The sequence below is a fragment of the Heteronotia binoei genome, chromosome 9, assembly GCF_032191835.1.
Source record: "Heteronotia binoei isolate CCM8104 ecotype False Entrance Well chromosome 9, APGP_CSIRO_Hbin_v1, whole genome shotgun sequence".
NCBI lineage: Eukaryota > Metazoa > Chordata > Lepidosauria > Squamata > Gekkonidae > Heteronotia > Heteronotia binoei.
The window spans coordinates 65,180,808-65,204,089 of record NC_083231.1 but is presented as its reverse complement, the minus strand read 5'-3'; the positions used below and the strand labels follow the sequence as shown (position 1 = coordinate 65,204,089).

The following is a 23,282-nucleotide window of genomic DNA, read 5'->3' as shown; positions in this document are numbered from 1 at the left end:
GGGCTCCAACTCAGTTCACACATTCGTTGACTGCTTTATTATCTGTACTAGGAGTAAGGCCTGTTGTGAAGGAAAATACAGGCTGTAGAAAGAGGCTCTGGGCGAGTGCCTGCCACCCTTGCTTTCTTCCCACCCACCCAAGTGAAGGCACTGACCACCCCCCCACCTCAAGGGGAGCTAATGTCTGTCATCTAAAGAACAGTTGTAAGTCTGAGTGATCTCCAGTGCCTCCCTAGAGGGAAATGGCATTGTACTTGTCTGAGGTCCTATCCCTTCTCAACCTCCCCCTCTCCAGACCCCACCCCTAGCCTGGAGTTGGCAACCGTATCTCCTTTTCTTTATCTGCCCCTCTGACTTCAGCTTTCCATTGCCTTCCCCCTCCCTGCAGCCTCTACAGTGGGGGAGCCAAAGCAGTTTGCAACATTCTCCTCTCCCCCGATATGATCTGAACAACAACCCTGAGAGGCAGGTTAGGCTGGAAGTCTATGCCTGGTCCAAAATCACCCAGTCAGCTTCCACAGCAAGAACCTGGGTCTGGCAGATCCCACTTTGAAGCCCTAACTTGCATGTCCTCTGTATTGCTGTGTTGCATACATATTGTACAAAGTTCAGAGTTAGTTAATACAATAACACTGTATTGCTATGTTGCATACATATTGCTATAGCACTGACTAACTCTGAACTTTGTACATTGCTCAGAAATTGAGCACCCAGAAACTGTTTTGTATTCTGCCCTGGGTCAGAGACCCATGAATTTATCAAACAAAGGTATCTGTGATGCTATAGTTTTGTCAATTTCAGTACAGTCGTACTTTATTAATGAGGCAGAAACAAGACACCTGTAAGTGAAAGTCCAGGGAAACCTACAAAATGTTCCCCTAAAGCTTTTCTGTATTGCCTTTTACTGTCAAATTTGTGACCACTGGTTTGTCCTATGCACATGATATGTATATTTGCAGATCTTAAAGTGACTATTCTAAAAGTGCATTTCAAAAACAGGACACAGCAAGAGACCTCTGAGATACCACTATAACCACTGGCAAAATCCCACCTTTTCCTGGGTTTGGTTCAGTCCATGGGCATTTTGGGGGGAGTGCTCCCTAAATTTACGGTGAGGGAGCTTCTCTATAAATTCATAGGTAGTGATAATGGAGGCCCCTCCCTGTGATGTCACTGGCTCCTCCCTATGATATCACTGGATCAAATGCCTCTGGCTGGGCCCCAGCCCACCCCACCCCCGGAAATTGAAAAGTCTACGCCCCTGGTTGGCTATGTCATGATCTGAGGCATAGTGCTGCCTAGAGGGCAGGGAGAAACCTGCCTAAGAGTTGCTAAGGGGTCTATATCTCCCATGATTCCTTCTGCAACTCTGACTGAACAGCAGAGTTTTGGAGGGAAAACTAGCCAAGAGGGGGTGGGACCTGGGAGGAAAGCCTAAAAGGCCTGGCTGGAAAGTGTGTTTTCTTTGGAAGTGCTGCAGTCCAAAGAGAAGGCTATAGCTGGAGGAAGGGATCCCTCACCAAATGCAGATGGTGAGTTTTGATATTAGTAACAGGGAGTGTCTAGTTAGTCATTTATTTATTTGTATCAACCTTTACTGTTTCTTTATTCACTGTTGCACTAGAAGACTTTTATTACCCACATATTGTTTGAGCACTTATAATACATTTCTTGTTTTTGTTAGACTGCCTGGGTCCTCACATCTCTTCGGTCACAGTTAAAAGGGTTTGTTAAAAAGGAATATACAGGGGTGGTTGGGTGCTCTGGGCCCTTCCATTTAGACCCTTACCAAAGTGGTCATAGCCAGTAGAAGGTCCTTCCTGCCCCCTTGCTATGTGACAGGCTACATGATATCACTGTTTTTACTACACAGTTCCTGACTGGATGAGATCAAGCACTGAGATGTTCCCCCACCCACCCCCCAAAAAACCTGCAAAAGGTAAAATAAATGGTGAATATAAAGACTGTAAATAGCCATGAACAACATTTTTTAAAAAATGTTTTCTGCCCCTCTTCAGGCTCCTTTAACCCTGTAAAAAAAGTGACCAAAATTCAGCACAAGTCTAATTAATGTCAATGTTTCTTGGGCAACATTTTTCTTTCAAAAAAAAAATAAGTACAGGGCCAGCTTCTGTTTTCAGAATGGTGCTGAGAACATGCCACCATGTGGGTCCCCTATCCATTTCTTGTTCTGCCACAAAGAGTTTCAGGATATAAGCTTTCAAGAGTCAAATTTCCTTCCATCACACTCAAAGACCAATGCCGGTGAATGGAGCAAGCAGCAACATTCATGCACCCATTTCTCTCCACTGGAGCAGCTGCTACTTTTACCTGCTTGGGCCACACCTTATTTGCCCAGATGGGGTGAGCAACTGAGCAGCAGTGGTGGCTCACTCATCTGCCCTCTGGCTTATTTTCCTCAGGAAGGTAACAGCAGTGTTTCCCAAGAGCTATTTCCCATTTTTAATAACATGTGGTCCCCTCAGTTCTTAAAGGAAGAGAAAGGCTACTATGGTACACATGGGGCAAGAGAGAAAGGAAACATCAATCTCTTTGGGAAGCTGAATAAACTCTAGGGTGCCAAAGGTGCGGGCAAAGCCTTCCTGAGGCCCCAGAAATCAAAAGGATGGTGATCCTTTGAAGTCAGTGAGAGTGCCAGGGAGTGATGGCAGCTGCATACCGTGGTTTCTGTGCCTTGGGGAATAGGAAGATATATATATATATATATATTCTACCTTTCTCTCCAATGGCAACCCAAGGTGGCTTAAATCATTCTTCTCTATTTTATTTAATCTCTTTACATAGAAAACAGGATAGGCAAATTGTTATTATCTTTATCAATCCATATAAAGTCACCTTTTCATTCTTCATGTTGTTACATTAAACATTTATCACCTATCTTGGAGGAACTGAGATGTCTCTTTACATAAGACTGGCTATATTACTTCCTCTTTAGATGAACTTTATCACTTGAAATGCATGACTGCGCAATGTACACCAGCTATCCTTTGAACCATGGCCTGCATTAATGATTGATAGATTGGATGAATTTACAAGGGGGGTGGGTTCTATTTTACTTTCACATGGCTAGGTCATTATAGTGGAAATACTGCAAATTTTCACTTGGATAGTCAAAAGCTTAGACAAACAGGAGTACTGTTTGTAGAGCTACAACAAACAGAAAAACACACAATGAAATCAAGTAATCATGCAATGTGGCTAATCAGTATTCAGATAATGGTAATCCTGATGGCTTAAATAATACCCAAACATTCATCGCACAATACAATCTTATCTGTCCTGATCCAGTAAAGGAAATCCAAGTCTGTGGAAGCAGTGCTCTTCATGCCCAGCAGATGTTCTTCTCCACTCACATCTTGTGGCCACCAACCCTCCATTTTGGTTTGTTTTTCTCTTATATACCCAAACAATATTATAGAATCTAATCTGTTTTGCAAGTCATGTGAAGCCAAAACCCCACGGTATTTCTAGCCATTACCACTTCAAAATTTAGTGTGTCAATAGGATTAACCTGACCATAAGGAAGGCTGAGAGCAGAAGAATAGATGCTTTTGAGCTGTGGTGCTGGAGAAGAATCTTGAGAGTCCCTTGGACTGCAAGAAGATCAAATCAGTCAGTCCTAAGGGAAATCAACCCAGACTGTTCCCTGGAAGGTCAGATGCTGAAACTGAAGATCAAATACTTTGGTCACCAAATGAGAAGGAAGCATTCACTGGAGAAGATCCTGATGCTGGGAAAGACAGAAGGCAAAAGAAGAAGCGGACGGCCAAAGATGATATGGCTCGACAACATTACTGATGTAACAAACACGAATTTGAGCAGACTTCGGAGGATGATGGAAGACAGGAGGGCCTGGCATGACTTTGTCCATGGGGTTGCAAAGTGTCAGACTCGACTGTGCGACTGAACAACAACAAGGATTAACCTAATCTCATCACACCTAGATTCCCTGACATGGCCCTATTGTGTGGATTTTGGGGGGGCATTGTCAATAGTTAGGTATCAAAGCCTCATAGAAGAGACATCCAGGGTCATCTAGTTCAATCCCATGCACAATGCAGGAATTTCACAAATATCTCCCCCACACACATACATCCCCAGTGACCTCCATGCTCTGAGACTCTGAGTAAAGGTGGGATATAAATCCAATTCCTCCTCCTTGTGTCCAAGGCAAGCTTGTCTTCCTGAGCACATGTAGTAACTGCTACAATGCTTATTTGGTTCCCTTTGAATTGTCTGGACATAATGCCCATTTAATTCGATACAAGTGACTACAGCTGGAACTGGATTAACATCAACAGTGTAACCTAGTCTTACACTCCATGTGTTATACAGGTTAGGCCAGGGGTGTCAAACATGTGGCCAGGGGGCCAAATCAGGCCCCTGGATGGCTCCTATCAGGCCCCTGAGCAACTGGCTGTCATCTGCTTCCTTCTCCCTCTCTCTTGCTTCCTTCTGCATAACAGCTAGCATTACAAGGCTTGCTCAACCACAAAGGAGCTACAGAGCAAAACTTCTGTTTTCTCCATTGGCTGAGGCTCCTCCCTTGGGGAGGAAGGGGAGGAGGCAGAACTTGCTTTGCCAAGCTCTCTCAATTGCACAGCAGAGCTACTGAGCCAAGCCTCTCTTCCTTCTACTGTCTGAGGTTCCTCCCCCTCCTGGTTCCCTGGGGATGGAAGGAAAGAGCCAGAGAGTTCCCTGGATTGCAATGGGAGAAATACAGCGAAAGCACCTTTAAGACCAATGAGTGCTAAGCATGATTTAAGTGTTTTTTAAAAAATCTTTAATGGTGTTTGTCTGTGTCCTTTATAAAGTTTATATTTTTGCTACCCCTAATCTTAAATAGGCATACACATGGCCCAGCCCAACCTGACATGGCCTGGTCCAACAAGGTCTTATTTATGTCAGATCCAGTCCTCAAAACAAATGAGTTCGACACCCCTGGGTTAGGCAGAAAGGAGAAGGGCTAAGTCTTAATAGTAGAGCTCATGGTTTACAATTAAGTCCTTGGATCTCCAGCAAAAAAGGACAACAAGCAGAAAAGTCCAGGCAAGGGCCCGGCAAACACAAGACCACAAAGAGCTATTCCTAGTCAGAATGGACCACAGTGAACTAGAAGGACCGGTGGCCTGACATGGCATAAGAGATAATTAGTCCAAGTCACCTTCACAAGTTAGAACAGAACTCATTCTTTAGGTAAATGTTCCTTATACAGGTATCATATCAGCCATAACCATATTTTAAATGCTATAAAAATTCATAGAATCATAGAGTTGGAAGGGACCTCCAGGGTCATCTAGTCCAACCCCCTGCACTATGCAGGAAACTCACAAATACCTCCCCCTAAATTCACAGGATCTTCATTGCTGTCAGATGGCCACCTAGCCTCTGTTTAAAAACCTCCAAGGAAGGAGAGCCCACCACCTCCTGAGGAAGCCTGTTCCACTGAGGAATCGCTCTAACGGTCAGGAAGTTCTTCCTAATGTTGACCCGAAAACTCTTTTGATTTAATTTCAATCCATTGGTTCTGGTCCTACCTTCTGGGACCACAGAAAGCAATTCCACACCATCCTCTATATGACAGCCCTTCAAATACCTAAAGATGGTGATCATATCACTGCTCAGCCGCCTCCCTCCAGGTTAAACATCCACAGCTCCTTCAACCTTTCTTCATTGATGATGAAAAAGCTGTAAAACCATTTTATGTTAGTTCAGGACTAAAATACAATGTATCTGGGCCAGGAATGTGCATAATTGCTTTTACTAGGGCTTTTTTAAAAAGCAGGAACACACAAGAATGCAGTTCCAGCTGGTTTGGTGTCAGGGGTGTGGCCTAATATGCAAATAAGTTCCTGCTGGGTTTTTTCAACAAAAAAGTCCTGGCTTTTACTCACTAATGAATAACCACTCATCTAACACCACCCCCACCCTGAAAAAATCTGGGATTAGGATGAAATGGTTTAGGTAGAAGATGTAGCAGTGTTAAGGCATGTTACCTCTCACTGCAGGAAAAATATGATCTTTAGGAAGATCTAAATACATTTTGAGGATGGAAGAAGTGATTTCCAGGAAGAATGTAATTCAGAAATCTACCATTTTATAAATTAAGGCACCAATTAATTGCTTTCTTCCTGCTTTCCAAAGGTTTTGAATCCTACCCCACCTCTCATACCCTGCAACCTCCTTTGAGAGAATAAGATAAGTACACAAACTAATTAAATCAACAAAATCACTTTTCCTTGTATAGCTGATTGTGTGCCATATTGTATATACACAGCTTCTACTCATGCATGTTATTAACTGCACGGGTAAACTGGAGAAGGGAGGAAATGACTGGCACTAAAACCTCAACTGCATTTGATATTTAGCACATACTTAATGTTCATGTTTTGGGGGAGTGGTCTGCTAAATAGGCAGCCCATCTCTTCAAAATTGTATTTTTATGACTTACACACAGATTCCATGTGTTACCTACTCAGAGATATGTATAAAGTATAATTATTAATGCAGCTATACAATATGACAACAGGCCTCATTCCATGACATCTCTACAATCCACCCCAAAAGCCTCAGGGTTTAGGAGACCTGGCAACCCTTGCCCTCCTGTGTACTCATGTGCCTTCTTCATAAAATCTGTTTGTTCCAGGCTAAATTCAAACCTATAACCAGTGCACAGCAAAGATCCATGATCCTACCTCATACAATCTCATGAATCTCGATGAAACCTTCATCGTGAGGGGGTTTCCCGGACTTACCAAAGGAACCGAAAATGCTCTGAGAAGTTATGAGGCAGACGCCTGTTATCTATATTACCTTTTGTTTCTCTCAGAATAATCAACAACGTTTTTGGACCCTCAGTCCACTGGGGCCCAGAAACAGAGCAAAGAGCAACCACGGTCAGTGTTTCACTGAACAACCACAAAAGATTTTAATTCCTTAAAACTAGATTTACTTCCCCATTACTTGCAAAGTGAAAAATCACTACTATAAAGGTGGGGGGGGGACACCTCGTGCATTGAGTCATACTTTCGCGACCTCATTCGATCGATCACGAGACAGACCAGCCTCCCCACATTCGTGGCGTGAACAGACTTTGTTCCCTTCCCACGACGCGCCCACCAGCCCTCCGCAACAGCGTTCGTTGTGACGTCAGCAGCACAGCTTTCGAAACATCAGTGCGCAGACCAGACCATGTCCAACATATAATGGGGGGAAGCACACTATAAAAGACTTCTAGGGGAAGTTCGTTGGGCGTTCTTTTCGCCGCATGAAAAGTAGGGTATCCCGACTAACGTGTTGATGTAATGTGCTTCAAATTTACCCAAGTTTGCCCTTAATAGTGCGACTGGAGGGATTTTTGACATTCTAACCTCCACCCCCAGGGCTGCAATTGGGACTTTCCGATTGCGTCAGTGCCGGCAAAAGGTGTGAATTATGCACTTTGGGGCTTCTTTCCGCAGAAGCCGGGTGCGTTCGCGTGGTTGTGCTAGGAAGACTCCGGGGGTGACCCAACTCTTTCTCCTGGGAGTTCTTTCCCAGCAGTAGCGGCTCTTTCTTCCCGAGGCGTGCCTCCTCTTCAGCTTCGGGACATAGGAAGACGCGGCGCCAGACCTCTGGAAGGTTAGCGTTAGCGTGTCCCGTTCCGGAGGCTTCTTCCTGTGCTCGCCTGGCTTGTCGAGGGTAGCGTGATTATGTATCAAAGCCCTGCTCGCTCCCTGTGTTCGGCCCTCTCCAACTTCTGCTGCGCTCCTTCCTCCGCCGCCTCTTCGTCCCTGTTGCGCCGGTCTCCTGTGCAGGCGAAGAGAGCTGTCTCCTCGCCTGCCCTTTTCGCCTCCTCTTCCGCCGCCTCACGCTGTGGCTGTTCCGCTGCGGGTCCAGGGGCTACGAATCCTCCAGCTGGTGAGTATTGGGAACTCTCTTCCGCTCAAGGTTCAGTGGTGGAACGCTGGGATCTTCGAATGTAGGAGGGGGAGAGGGGAAGAGAATTCCTCGGGCCGGAGCTGAAGGGCACGCATCACATCAGCAGCTGGGATTATAAAGCTCCCATATTTTAGCTTGGGGATGCTGAGCATCGCCCCAGTACCTTAATCCTCGCAACAACCTTGTGAGGTAGGTCACTGCCATTTAACACATTGTGGGTGGGGGGTTGTTAAAGTTGGGGTTCGAAGTTATGTATTTCGGGTTTAGCTCATCAGCTTCTAGGCTGAGATCTGAAATGGGGCGGGGCGGGGGGGGTGCTCTTTGTGATGCTGTCCAAGCTACACAGTGTCTTCTCGTATTGGTTGAAGATTATGTGCATGCCAGATGCACATTTCGGGCGAGGGAGGGGGAGAGAAGTGTTTGAGTTCCTGTGATTAACCAGCTTATTGATACCATCATTTTCACATATGGACTGGTTTTCTAGTATGTAATGATTCCATAGAGGTTTGTCTGTGGCAGCAAAAATAAACAGTGTTGTTGCATCTTAAAGACTATTAGAACATTATTCCAGTGTAATTGTGGAGTGGATGCAGGTATGTAAAACTGGAATAAAATTCTGTTAGTCTTTAAGGTGCCACAGGGCTCTTGTTTCTTTGTTCTCTTAGTAAGGCATTGTGTTACATTATCATATGGTACATTTCCCACTGCATAATGCTCTTGATTTTACTACCTTGTTAAGATAAGTTTCAAGCTCCTGCTTTATTTCTCTGGGTTACGTATGCGTTGTCTGCTCTGCCATTTCAAGCAACGCCTGTAGCATATTTAGAGAGGAGGTATGTTAAAATCCCTGCTAATTACAGTTGTGTATTTGTGCCTGGGTGGAATGAAAAGAACTTTCCACTGTTTGTCCTGCTTTTGATCTACAGATTGGCTTCCAAAGTGACTAATGCGTTCCAGTAGGCTAGCAGTATTAGCTTGTGGCAGCATACACTTTCAAGAGCATCTGGTGGAGTGGGCTCATGCCTAAGGAAGCTGACAGGCATCACAGGACTATTCTTTTGCTGTTTTTAAAGCTGCCAATGGCACTAGGAATTCAGTTGGATTCCTAAAGGAACTGAGGAAGGGGGCTCTTGACAAGATCTAAGTGCAATGGAAGGATGGTGTTCCTAGTACTGTTTTTTTTCTTAAATCCTGCTGAAACTTAGGAATTAATATCTGAGAGGGATAACAATGTATGGTTACAGTGCTTGTGCTGACTGCACAAATGTTCAAGATAGTTGCTGCTAGTGTCCTGGTCCGCCTCTAGTGGACCTTCTGATGACACCTGTTGGGGTTCTTTTTTTGGCCACTGTGTGACGCAAAGTGTTGAACTGGATAGGCCATTGGCCTGATCCAACATGGCTTCTCTCATGTTCTTATGCTGTGGAGCAGCCACCAAGAATGTGTGAATTTCCATCCAACAAATAAGATGTATAATCAAGAGGTCCATCTAGCTCAAGCAGAGCAGTTTGATGAGTTTATTGGTATAAAATAATGTATGGTAGTAGCAGATGTCAATGCTACCATTTATCATCTGTGACTATAGTTATTAATCTTCACTCTGCAGCATTCCAAAATGCAGGTGAGTGTAATGTTAGGATACGTATTCTCTGGCACTTTTTTGACAATTTCAAAAGTACGTTTATAATAGAAATGCTCGAAATCCTTTTGCATTATTCAGTTGATTGCTGTTTTAATAGATGTCTGGGTGCTGCCAAACTTAAGGCTGAGTGTGGGTGATTCCTCCCCCCCCCCCACACACACACACTGTCTTAAGAAACGAATCATGAGAATCTGTCTTTTTGGAGCAGAGGCTTCTTGTCATTTTCTCACCCACGTTGCAATGCAAGTTGCGAAAGAACAAATTGTCTGAGCTCTTTTCCACCAATGATGTAAGAGAAGAAAGTGGAAATTGCTGTCTTGAAATAGAGCTGCATTCTTGAACCCTTTAAACTGCATATATGGAAAGCTTAATAACTGGTGCTGTGCCCAGGATTGAACTGTAGGATCCCTGGAACCTCATTAACACCCCCCCACACACACACCACACACACACATACAAGGCCAGGAACAAGGTGATTACAAATGTCTATAAAGGGATAGTAGTGTCATAACCATCACAAAAATGTATGGTTGAATAAGGAAATCTCAACTGTCTGTTATGAGCAAGCTACTCATATTGCATGAAAGTTATTGAGCAACTTACAATAAGCTTCATAGGCATTATTAAGCAACTTTTCTGTTCTGGTGGAAGGTCCAATATTCCTTTTGCTTCAAGGTTGAGTAGATGGGTGCTGGAAGAGTTCCAGAAAACTTGTTTCAGTGTTCTCCTTGCAAATTATTGAGCTTTCCACAGAAGCATCTGACTGGCTGCTGCTGGAAACTGAGTGCTCTTTGATCATCAAGGACCCTCCATATGATGTTGAGACATTTCTCGTTCTCTTGCTGCAATGCATGTGGTTTCTAATGCTCATATTGCAGCATTGCCTGTATTGCAGTGTTGTAGTTTATATGCTGGAGTTGTACACAGAGGTTATCTATTCAGGGAAAAACCAGTTTGGATCAAGTTGCAAACTGTGCAGTAGCACCAAAGCAAAATTTAAAAAAAACCCACAAAGAACATTGAATCAGTATAGCACTGTTGGAGAAGAGTGTGGCAGCCTAATTGCAGTTGCACAAATACAATCTACATGGAGGGGTCAAGATAGAAGAAGAAGAGATTGGATTTATACCCCACCTTTCACTTGGAGTCTTAGAGCAGTTTACAATCTCCTTTCCCTTCCTCTTCCCACAACAGACACCTGGTTAGGTGGGTGGGGCTGAGAGAGTTCTAATTGACCCAAGATCACACCAGCAGGTGCAGGTGGAGGAGTGGGGAATCAAGCTCGGTTCTCCCAGATAAGAGTCTGCATGCTTAACTACTGCACCAAACTGGCTCCAGCAAAGAATGCTTCACTAGATTCCAATGCAATAAAAGTAAGCAGCATCATTGATCTCACTGCTGTGTACATGAAACAAATGGCGCTCAAACGCACATCAGGCACCCACAAAGGATGAGCAGCAGGTTTTTGGATTACAAATTTTTGTCACTTATGAGCAAGGATGCTTGCTAGTGTACACCTGTCAGAGATGTGGCCCAAGGGCCAAATCAGACATCCAGAGGTCTCCTATCAGCCCCCAAGCAACTGGCTGTCATCTGCTTCCTCACCCTATCTCTTACTTCCTTCTGCATCACAGCTTGCTTTGCAAGGCTTGCTCAATCGCACAGGAGCTAAGGCTCCTCCCCTGGAGAGGAAGGGGGAAAGGCAGAGCTTGTTTTTTTTTCAGGCTCTCTCAATTGCACAGCAGAGCTACTGAGTCAAGCCTCTCTTCCCTTCCACTCCTGGTCCCCTAGGGAAGGAAGGAAGGAAAAAGCCAAAGCTTCCTTTGCCCAGTTCCCTGGATCCCATGGGAGAGATACAAATAAAGCACCTTTAATTCCAACAAGTGCTAACATTTTAAGCATATTTTAAGATTTTTTTTAAAAAAAAAATTGTGTGTGTTTGTGTCCTTTATAAAGTTTATATCTTTGCTACTTGATTTTAAATAGGTATATACCTAGCTTGGCTCCTATCAGGCCCCCCAGACTCAACTTGGCCCAGCCCAACCTGACATGGCCTGGCTCAACGAAGTCTCATCTTTATCAGATCCAACCCTCATAACAAATGAATTCAACATCCCTGTTTTAGTGCCTCAATGTCTTCCTTTGTAGTTATTTATCATGTCTTGCAGCTGCATGTCTGACAAGCAGAAAATGAATCCTATTTATTATTTATAAAATATTGTCAGTGTGGACAGTGCTGGAGACTAAGCTGCCTTATTTACATTAATTCTGAATAGTGCATTGTTGAGTGTTCTAGGGACTTTCCATGTGCCCTATATATTCTATCATTGCTCCATCACAATAAACAGCTGTGTAAGGACTATCGTTAAGGGCACTAGTCTTCAGCTATTGAATAAGGACTAGGGATGGGCACAAACCGAGAAATGAACTGCTGTTTGAGCATGAAGCTGGCTAGTTCGTGGTTTGTTTCAGAGTGGTTCAGTTCATCATTCCCAAACCAAAAAATGAACTCCATTTTTTCCACGGTGGCTTGTTTGCTTCATTTTTGCAGTTTATTTTCCAGATAGCCTGGTGCCAGTTCAATCAATACCTAGGCAACCCTGGGAGTGGACTTGTGGAGAACTCTAGAAACACCCAAAGCAGTTGTCCATAGCTTGGTTGGCAGCTCTGGAAGCCAACTACAGGGCTCCTGTTCTGCACTAAGGGAGCAAATTATATACCAGTATAATACCACACTCTTACTCAGCTGCTTTCACTTTGTGGCACAAAGAGAGAAGAGTTAGTTGTCACAAGAGCAGAAGAATTGTTTGCTGCATTACTGATTTAGGGGAGGCTTTGAGGGACTCCTTTTCACCCGCGCTGAGGGACAGTTTTTTAAACATCTCTCTCAGCTGGAAAGGTGTTCTTTGCTGTGGTTTCAGGTACCAAACCTGAAGGTAGAGCTGAGCTTTCCTCAGGGCACCTGCTTGAGGGGGGGGGTGCGGTATAACTTGGGCATCCCAAATCCAGTCTTTGCCAAACTTGGAGGGTGGGTGGAGGAGAGCCTGCTGAAGACTTCTTGAGAGTTTGGTGTCTCTAACTCACGAGGGGGCTGTTCTACCACCTCCCGAATCAAACAAACTACAAACCAACATGGTTTGAGCTGCTGGTTCAAGCAATCAAACGAATTGCTATTTTCCTAGTTTGTGCCCATCCCTAATCCGGAATAATATTGGGTCATTTTAGGTCAAAGTGGACCATACCAGGGTCACTGGTATCATGTTATTTATTTGTGTACTGCAGATTTCTTTTGCTTGGATGGAGAGAAAGGCACATGTTAAAAGCAGGTCCCATGTTTCAACTTGAAGTTAAAGTTGATTCCCTCTCCCCAAATACTGAACTGTATCCACTTAACATCCTTCAATAGCTAGAGCACACATGTCAGTTCTAGGTGTGTGCCTACAATCTTGCTTTTTGCTTTTCACCAGCCTATCAGTATATGCCAGTCTCATCCAGGATACTGTGAACTTGGAGGAATTTGATTAAAAGGTCATTGATAAGAGAATCTGCTTACACAAGAGGCATGCTAGAGGTCAGTTGCCTAAGATAGCTTGTAAGGCATTCAGTCAAAAGTGTTATCAATTCAAGGCTGTGGGGTGTCATCATGGAAATTGCAAATACATGAAGCTGCCTTATACTGAATCAAACCCTTGGTCCATCAAAGTCAGCATTGTCTACTCAGACTCGTAGTGGCTCTCCAAGATCTCAGGCAGAGGTCTTTCACATCTGCCACCAAATCTTTTAACTGGAGATACTGGGGATTGAACCTGGGACCTTCTGCTTACCAAGCAGATGCTCTACCACTGGGCCACAGCCCCTGAGAATTTTTGTCAAATGAAAACTTAAATAAAATACAGCGTGTATCTTCCCTCTCAAAAGAGAAATTTCTTAGGTCTCTTCTTGATAGGTTGAGTATAGGGTTGCCAGGTCCAATTCAGAAAATACCTGGGGACTTTGGAGATGGCACTAGGAGACTTTCCTATTTCCTAAAATAAATAGAAATACAGCAGTGCAGGTCCCCTGAATATGGTCTTCATTTCCTCATTCCCCAGCAGCTGGCTGCACTTCCAGTAAATGAAAAGTGAACATATACACTCACAAAGCAGCCAAAATAAGCAGTTTGCAGGAACACACTTTTGTGATCTCACTGAGGCAGTTTACTCACAGGAAATGCTGAATGTAACCATCTGCTGTGTTTCCACCAACTTCAGACTAACACAGGAAACGAAAGGTTCTAGTTTACTCTTTACTATGAAAACAACTTCTGAAAGAAATGTAAAACAAACAGAAACTGCTGGCTTCTCTTCCTTTCCCACAGCTTCACAGACTCAGTGGGAACAGCCAAATGGCTCTGCAGGTTCACCCCCTGTCCCTATTCAGCCTTGCTTCTTCTGAGATTTAAAGGCACACAAACCTTCCAAATTTCTAAGTTTCCTCTAAGCCTTCAGAGATAGAAAAACACATAGTAGCTGTTGGGGTAGGGCTTTCCTCCCACCAGTCAGCTTCCTAGCGGTAGGGAGGAGCCTGCAAAACCAGGGAATCCCCTGCCAGGACCGGGTACTGACAAGCCTAATTGAGTGTGTAAGGCTGATTCAGATTCTCTGAAGGTACTAAAAGAGCTTTCAAGTACAATACAAAAAGTTGCACAGGAATGCATTTACTTCATGTGTCAAATCTGCCACAGCTTAGCTAGTGAGTAATTCAGTATGTGGGAAGACTATAATATGGAAAAAAGTCTTATCTAGATTTTTTTTCATTTTTTAATATTAATCATAACAATAGGGTGAAACATTTCCTGTAACATTAGAAACATTGTTGCAAGAGGCCATTAGGTGTCGCCACTGGACCAGTTTAGCAAATATAAGAGAGCTCATGTGACTTCAGAGTCTAATTGTGCCTGTTTCACCGTTAGAGGTGTTTACTGTTAACGCTGATGTGGTTTTTCAAGGTTTTTCAGGTGTGTATGTAATATTAATATTATTAAATATGCTTTTTAATATGAATATTGCAAAGATTATGGTCTGGAACTTTGCTAACTGAAAGTGTTGGCAAGTTTATATAGTTATGCCTAGAGATTATTTAATGCAGTTTTAGCTTTCAACCAGGAACTGGTAGACAAAAAAAAAGATCTACAAAGGAGAACAATATTCTTATATCCTAGGAAACATGTTATAAATAGGCAGTTAAGCAGTAAGATCTATTTTCTGTGTTAAATGTGGTAGATTGTGTGTTTGATGACCTTAAAACTATAGTGTAATTGACAGTGCTGTCCCCTCCAAATAAAATCGGGGAGGATCAGGATTGTTTACATACATGATATTTGCTTTCATTGAGGAGCCATAGAAAAATGCCTTTGCACAGAAGTCCACTTTCCCCTTGAGGACAAGTTGGCCAACTTTTCCAGTGAGCAGCTGCTTGGTCAAGACAAGGCTGCCGAATGTATTAAATCAAACTGCCAGTTCTTTACGCTGATAGGAAATGGTGAGCACTCCATGGCCAGTATGACATGATGGCAACATGTATTCTGCAGTGAGAGTTTGATTTGTCAGTCATAGGAGTAGACAATCACCCATGACTGTGTTGTAATCTGGATTCACAGGGGCCATAGTCTTTGCATTCTGTTTGTGTCAGATATGATTGCTAGATTCTTGCTCCCTGCTCCGTAGGCTAAAGCCAGTCTTTGAAAATCAGGTCTGCCATCCTCTCAGTCTTGCAGAACATTCTATTATCCAGAGCCCCTCCCCCTTCCTTAGGGGGCAGAAGTGAGTGGGAACAGCTAGACTGTTTTCTTGTTTGTAAACCGATGATGCATAAATGAATGGAACAGAACATTCATGACTGCTTTGGCTCTCATCTCTGAGTGGGAGGTAAACCCTTGCGTCATGAAACTTGGCACATGTGAAAGATTACATAAAACTGCCAGTCAGTTTAGTAAGAAGCTGCCATTTTTGTTTACTCTTCACACATTTAGAAGCTGCTATGATTGGTATAAATAGTTGTGTTGTGCAGCCCAATGGAAAATGTCTGGCATGTGACAAACCACATTGGGATGCAAGTCAAATAAAATGAGGCTTAATGGTCAACTGAAAGAAAGGTCCATTTCTCAGAGCTCTATCTGTTGAACTGAGTGGATTCTAATGAGGGATGCTTTTGGTCTGCAAATTGTTCCTATGAATGAGAGTAGTATTAACTTCTTTGTGGTGTTCCATGAGTGAAAACAAAGTTAGGAGTTAGAGTTTCAGGCCTTAAAGAAAATCATGCATTCCTAGTTTTATGGCAAAAAATTGAGACTTCATGGTCCTATGCTGTACTGACCAATCAGTTAATGGATTTTAAGCAAAGTCATAGTTCAATAAATATTTGCCCTTGTAAGGGCCAGCATGTTCCCATTTTCCTTTTGCCCACTGTGGATTCCTTTTCAGTGTGGCACAACTACCTTACACCGCTCATTACATACAGGGGTGCATTTTTGAAGCATGGTGGCAACAAAGGGAATTAAGCAACTTTCTTTTTGAGCATATTGTTAATGGAACTTTTTTGTTTTCTTTCTCTTACTTACAATTAGATGGCTGCAGAAGCAAATAGGAAGTCTAAGCTAATTCTGAGCTGATTGGTCTTAAAGTTTTCTGATGGTCAAGTATAACTTTATACTTGTTTTAGGGTACCATTAGCAGGTGAAGAGAACCTTAATGTTATTCTTGCATGCAAATTACTGGTGAGGAGAGCTTCTGTAGTAGTCTTCCTTTTTCATATTATCCCAGATAACAATATCCAGCCAGTATCCAGCCTCATTTTTTGAGGTTCTCTGTGTTAAGGAGTATGCAACATAGCTGGGGTGGCATTTGAAGGAAGAACAGGATATCTTTGTACTCATTTGTGGAAACCAGTTCCATAGCCTGGCTTGGGTTAGCGATGTGGCTAGGCCCAGCACTGCATACTTGGGAAGGAACCTCATCCACTCCACTTCATTATCATTTTTCCTATCATGTTTACAAGGATTCTAAAGCTACACTATGCTAGCTGCTCGGCATGGTTCTGAGTTTTTCCAGTAAGAATGATGCTTTTAGCAACTCACACCCCTGGGCAATATTTTCCTATCACTGTTTACAAGTAGCAATATTTTCATATTTATTTATTTATTTTTAGTATATGTTATCCCGCCCATTCCCCATAGGGCTCAGGGTGGAGTACAACATATGATAAAACAATAAAATACAATAAAAACATTCTATAAACAGACAACTCAACAACACTCAAATTACCATATCACTTCTTACAAGTAGCTAGCACCACTAATGAACTGCTACTCACTTAGAGGTAATATTTCGCATTGATGGGGAAAATATTCGTTTCAAGCTAAGTGTTTTGTATTTGGAACTCATGAGGGTGGATGACTGCACAAGATTCTAACAGGACTAATTCTACACTATTAATAGGGGCAAAAGAGAGCCGAGGTCTTTTCAGGTTCTGTGGTAAACTCATTAAACAAGTAACAGGAAGAGACTGGTTATCAGGCCTGCAGCCAGGATTTTAAAAATCGGGACAGGGCACTTAGCAATTCCCCTTCCCTGGCCACTGCTGCTGTGACTGAGGGTGCTTGAGTCAGGGTGCCTGACCTTCCCTCCTACTCACACCCCCTTACCACTGCCACTACCACTTGAGGGGCCACAGGGGTGAAAGCTGAGAGGCTGGGGGCTGCCCCCTTCCTCCCCCCCCCGGTGGGCCCATTAAATGGTGTGGGAAGGGCAGCAGCTGTTCCTGGGTACCCTTCCCATGCAATTTAAATTGTAGGGGGAGGGAGGGGTGGCTCCCAGCCTCTCAGTTTTTATCCCAACAGCAGTGGCATGGGAAGGGAGGGAAGATCAGTGGCACCTGAGTTGGGACACCTGACATAAAGTTGGGAGCAGGGTCCCCACGGTCCACCCCCCCCCCCTGCAGCTACAGGCCTTCTGGTAATTACTGCTGTTCCAAATAGCAGGAAATAGATAATTGTAGCAGAGTGAATAGTGACTCTTACTTTTTTGTTATTTTATTCAGCATGTTTAGGCCTTATGCTCATGTGACCAGCCAGGGGTGTGAGTTGCTAAAAGCATCATTCTTACTGAAAAACTCAGAACCATACAGAGCAGCTAGCATAGTGTAGTTTTAGAATTCTAACCCCAAGAAAAGTCAGAATAACCGGTACTTGTGCTTTTTCAATAGTGGTCTCAGTCCTCTGGAATTGGCTGCCTAGAAAAGTGTGGTAATTGACATTTTTGTGGCAGTCTGGGAGGGGGGGAGGGAAGAATAAGACTTGAATAATTAAAAGGGCATTTGGAAATCGACCAGCTGTTGTATTTCTGATACTTTCAATGGGTCATATCCTATGTTTATAATAGGAAATTGCTTTGATTGCTTGTCAGAAAAGCAGTATGCAAATAAATTAAACTTAAAAAGTGACTATTATGTTAGTCTAGGCCTGGGGAAATCCTGAATTCAGATTCCTACCCAATCTGTGAAGCTCACTGGCTAAACTTGGTCCACTCTTAATTGTCTCAGAAGAGCCATGCAGTAGGTTCTTCCTGAACTGTTTTAGGCTTCACATTTATTATCTAACAATATAGGAAGCTGTGGCACTAGTTCTATTTTTGTAAAATGTCAGTGTGTAATCTTCAATGCTGGTGAATATCTCCTCAATATACAATATACCACTAACGAATCATTTTTATCACAATTTAGAAATATAATAGGCTGCAGTAGTTAGATATAATAATTCAATAAACCAATCATTAATAATAATGCTTCTCAGAAACATGAGTACATCCAACTTAAAATACCACAACTTGTGTACCACTATGAAGTCCAAAAGTACAGTCCAATGAAGGCTCCGGATTTCTTCAGCTTTGTTTTGTGTTATCTTCAGATCATGGATTTCTATTGAGCACACACTAAAATGTGTGTGAACACACCAAAATATGTCTTTTTTTAGTTCTTACTGTATTGCAACCTTTTGAAAGATCCTTTGATGTTATATTTGTAAATTGTGATAAGAATGATATCCTTTATATTGAGGAGATATTCGCCAATATTGAATAATACACATTGACATTTTACAAAAAGAAGTCTTTATTATTGTGGAGTGCCAGGTAGTTATTCATGGTTTTTGCATTTGGAATTTTTTGTACCATATCTCCCCTTAAGTGGACTGCTAGTTCTGTGCCACTGGAGCAACTGCAGTTTTGAATACTCTATGTCCAGGTCAGTCTCTGGAAGAAACTGAATGTCACCCATCCCTTCCTCTCCCCAATGTTCTCAGCAGCTATCTAGTCTGTAGCTGAGCAGAAGAGGGGGAGAAAATTAGATGCCTTCATTTGACCAACTTCAGATATGTTTCTGTATAGGTCCTTTGTGTCTTTTAATATTCCCATAGACTTCATTATGGTGAGGTCTAGTTATCACAAATAGACATTTTTTGAAGTGATTTAAAGAGAACACACATTTTGAAAGTTTACATCTAAATGTACTGTCTCTGTCTTGAGAAAAATCCCAGAATTCTGAGACTTAGAAAGAGCCATTGTCTTAGTCTTTGGAATAGAGACTCTGAACTCCATGCCCTAAACTGTAGACCTTTCTTCTTGACTCCTTCAGAGGAAACTAGTAATTCTAATAAAGAAAGGAATCTGAACTGATGTCTGTACCAGTCTAGAGTTTGTTGTGCAAGCATCCTACATGGAGGCCTTGAAAGGCATTGTCAAAAACTAACTGGAGCATCAATTCTGACCTTTTGGGGGAGTGAAGCCTACCCTGTAGTAGCAGATCTAGAGTGGGAATTACTCATCCTTGTCTTTGCTGAACTTACCATTCTTTATTCCAGTGTATTCCATGGGCAATAGTACAAGCAGGCTGTACAGCGCTCTTGCAAAGCCTCTGAGCAGTGGTGCGGTCTCCAGACATCAGGAATACTTGGAACACCCAGACTCTGAGATCCTGGATCCTATAGACCCTAAGGAGCTGCTTGAAGAATGTCAAGTTATTCTTCGGAAACGTCCTGCCCGGCTCCAGAGAGACTTTGTGAACCTCCAGACCAGTGTTTCCAAAACCCACCAACCCATTAGAGTCATGCAGTGGAATATACTTGCGCAAGGTATAAACATTCATCAGCTGTTCTGGACCATCAAGGAAACACTGTACTTTGAATTAAACTTTGGAATTCATTGACAGTGGGTCTTCTCACAGCTATAAAAATAGATTGCTTTAAAAGGAGTAAGATAGATCCATGCGGGGTAGTTCTAGCAACTCTGGATCCATCAGTGTCTACTAGCCATGGTAACATCAATTGACCATTTTATCAGTTGCAGATGGGTTACCAGCTCTGGGTTAGGAAATACCTGGAGATTTTGGGGGTGGAGCCTGAGGAGGGTGGGATTTGGGAAGGGGAGGGATTTCAGTGTGTGGTAAATAGTCCACCTTCCGTATTGGTCATTTTTTGCAGGTGAACAGATGTTACTTGGCGATCGGTTGTAATAGTGGGAGGATCTCGAGCTAACTGCCTGAAGGTTGGCAGCCTTAGTTGCAGGAGTTGAGGAGGACTGAAAATTATAGTGCAGGTTTAGCTATCAGCTGAGCCTGGTTTACATGTGGAGGATAATGAGGACGGGAAACCCTGACACAGCAGAATGAATTGGAATTCCCTTTTGCATTAAGAACTCGATGCAAAGAAAGACTATAGGCTTTTCGCTGACTGGGCTAACAGAAGATCACTGCAAAATGTGATCCTTCAGCTGTAGCCTGACATGTTAACAGTCCATTCTACCACCCCTGTTCATTAACAGTCCCTTCTGCTGCCTCAGTTCTTTCCACATCAGTCATCTCATCCTGAGGCCTCCATATGAAACACAGCAAGTAAAGTGAAGCTAGAATTGCAAAACTGAGAAACTGAATACCCTCACAATGGCTGAGTGCCTGAATCAAGACAGGCTGATTCTCTGTATGTAGGGTACATGTATATAAAAATGATCCACCAGTTGCTGCTTAACTACCATGCATGTGTTCTTTCCTTCTAGCTCTTGGGGAAGGCAAAGACAACTTTGTTCAGTGCCCTATGGAAGCTCTCAGGTGGGAAGAAAGGAAATGTCTCATTCTCGAAGAGATCCTTGCATACCAACCAGACATCCTGTGTCTACAAGAAGTGGACCACTATTTTGACACCTTTCAGCCACTCCTTAGTCGACTGGGCTACCAATGTACTTTCTTCCCTAAGCCATGGTCTCCATGTCTAGATGTGGAATGTAACAACGGACCAGATGGCTGTGCCTTGTTCTTTCTTAAAGACAGATTTACTTTGATCAGCAGTGACAACATCAGGCTGACTGCAATGAAGCTAAAAACCAATCAAGTAGCCATTGCTCAAATACTAAAATGTAATGAAACTGGCAAGCTGTTCTGCATTGCTGTCACTCACTTGAAAGCACGTAATGGCTGGGAAAGATTCAGATCTGCACAAGGTGCAGATCTTCTGCAGAAACTGCAAAGTATCACCCAAGAGCCTGACATCCCTCTCATTGTCTGTGGCGACTTCAATGCTGAACCCACAGAAGAGGTTTACAAGGAATTCTCAGACTCCAGCCTAAATTTGAATAGTGCTTACAAGCTGCTGAGTGTTGATGGGCTGTCAGAACCCCCATACACAACTTGGAAGATTCGCCCTTCTGGAGAATGCAGGCACACACTGGATTATATCTGGTATTCACAACATGCTTTACAAGTGAATGCTGCTCTCAGTCTTCTTACTGAGGAACAAATTGGACCCAACAGGCTACCATCTTTGAATTACCCTTCAGACCATTTGTCTCTAGTATGTGACTTCACCTTTAATGACAATCCTGACAGGCTTTTATAATGTGGGTTTGATTTGAGGGCTTTAAGAAACTTACTGGGTTTATGGAGTTGCCCTTGAAACTATGGTCCTGAAGATTTTGGGGAATTATTTATGAACAGACAACTAATTTACTTTGAATCATATCCTTCAAAGATGCTGTCATTAAAACTTTGCCATAACAGTAAGACACAAAAACTTTGCTGATCGCTTACTTCAAGAGTTGTCTTGTGTATTATCTCTTCTTAGAGAAGCTCTGCCACTGTGTTTGAGAAATGATTCCTAATGCTGCTTGGGGATCAATGACTTCTTAAGAACATTTGCCTCAGATGTGACAATTATGCACTAAGTTCACAATATGGGCCAAAAAGGTGTCACACTACAGTGTAAGTTATAGTGATTGACCAAATGTTGGTAACAGTTGACCCATTTAATTCTATACATGCAAAAACACTGTTAACACAGATTTTATTTAATTAAAATATGCTTGAATTTGCACTTACTTGGTCTCTTTCACTATGTAAATTAAGGGAAGTTGTGGAACTTTAATTTCTGTTGTGGAGAAAGCTTCCCATTTTGAAGATTCACCTATTTCAAATTACATTCCCCTCTCCTCTACAGCTTTTTCATAAAGCCGTTCATTTTCCTCATTCCAACTGGATCATTTGTTATTTCAAGCTTGCTTTCCTTGCTGCATCTGTTTAGGGTCAACACAGCCAACACTAAGAAACAGTGCAGTTCAGGGAGTGGCAGCCAATACACCTGCTGACCCACAGGCAAGCAAAGGTGTTTCGCCATGGTAGCTAACAATCTTTCAGCAAGTTGTAATGTGCTATGTTCACCCTGGTTTCAGTCTTTCCTAACAATCTTAGTGCACAACCCCTACCTGCTGATGATTTACAGCTTGATATTACCTGACTGTAATAGATTTGTGAATAGTATTCTGAAGATTTCATTTAGTGGACAAGAAACAAAGGCATACAAGGGTCTGAGTGGGCTATGTTGCCCACTGCCTTTGGGGGAAAGCATTTGTTATATGATGAAAGTAGCATATAGCAAGCCAATTATGACTATTTATTGGCCTGCCTAGTGAGTCAGAGGAATACATCTCAGAGCAACTTAAAATGGCACACATTTACAGATGCACAGTACTGGACAGTTCCTTAATATGAGGAGGGCTGAGTTCTCATGAGCTACTCCCTAATGGTAGTATTTGTTATTTTTCTTGCAGTCAGGAACAGCACCTCCCTAGGGGTACAGCGTTTCAGTCTACACATCTCTTCACATTCAATCGAGATGAACTGCCCCATGTGAAAAGCATCTCCCTCCTCCTTTAGCTAATATTTACAAAAAGTATTTTAGTGGAATGGAAAGTACAACTACCTGCTAATTCTTGTGATTTTTCAGTTATCCCATGTAGGCTTATTAACAAAAAAACCCTCTCTTAAACTGATTATAACTTTGTTTCATTCCATATAATAAAATACTATTTCATTATAATTAAGAATTGCTCCATTGTACAACAAAAGCCATACTGTAGATCATCAGTATTCACATAGGAGTATATGATTAATTGAAAGTTTTGACATTTCACCAGTAAGTAGTATACTCCCATTCTTTAGATTACATGAATATAGGGCCAACTGTTTGGTAGTTTGACTTGCACTACAGCTGCTCATCAAGTCTAGAGGATATGAGAGCAGTAAGGACTGCTGTTTTCACTCCCTATTCCAAGCATGCATAAGCTGTCTAAGCTTCAATAAGGTACTGGCATATAATACGATCACTGGATTTCAGGGACAAGGA

General features: G+C 42.7%; 1 protein-coding gene across 2 annotated transcripts; it reads left to right on the top strand.

Moving 5' to 3' along the window:
• Positions 1 to 7,491: 7,491 nt before the first annotated feature.
• LOC132577191 (nocturnin-like) lies at positions 7,492 to 21,974 on the top strand. 2 transcript variants are annotated; one of them, XM_060246773.1, is made up of 3 exons: positions 7,492 to 7,920; positions 19,476 to 19,745; positions 20,665 to 21,974. In XM_060246773.1, exons 1-3 carry the CDS (start codon positions 7,713 to 7,715, stop codon positions 21,498 to 21,500), a joined length of 1,314 nt encoding a protein of 437 aa, XP_060102756.1. In that variant the 5' UTR covers positions 7,492 to 7,712; the 3' UTR covers positions 21,501 to 21,974. The 2 variants fall into 2 exon arrangements, with proteins under 2 accessions (XP_060102756.1, XP_060102757.1); XM_060246774.1 differs by lacking the exon at positions 7,492 to 7,920 and adding an exon at positions 15,079 to 15,103.
• The last annotated feature ends 1,308 nt before the right edge of the window (positions 21,975 to 23,282 follow it).

Excerpts from the sequence above, each read along its gene's own strand:
- LOC132577191 (XM_060246773.1), top strand. The coding sequence starts at position 7,713 with ATGTATCAAAGCCCTGCTCGCTCCCTGTGTTCGGCCCTCTCCAACTTC. Across the intron at positions 7,921-19,475 it reads GGCTACGAATCCTCCAGCTG|TGTATTCCATGGGCAATAGT; the intron begins GTGAGTATTGGG and ends TCTTTATTCCAG. Across the intron at positions 19,746-20,664 it reads GTGGAATATACTTGCGCAAG|CTCTTGGGGAAGGCAAAGAC; the intron begins GTATAAACATTC and ends CTTTCCTTCTAG.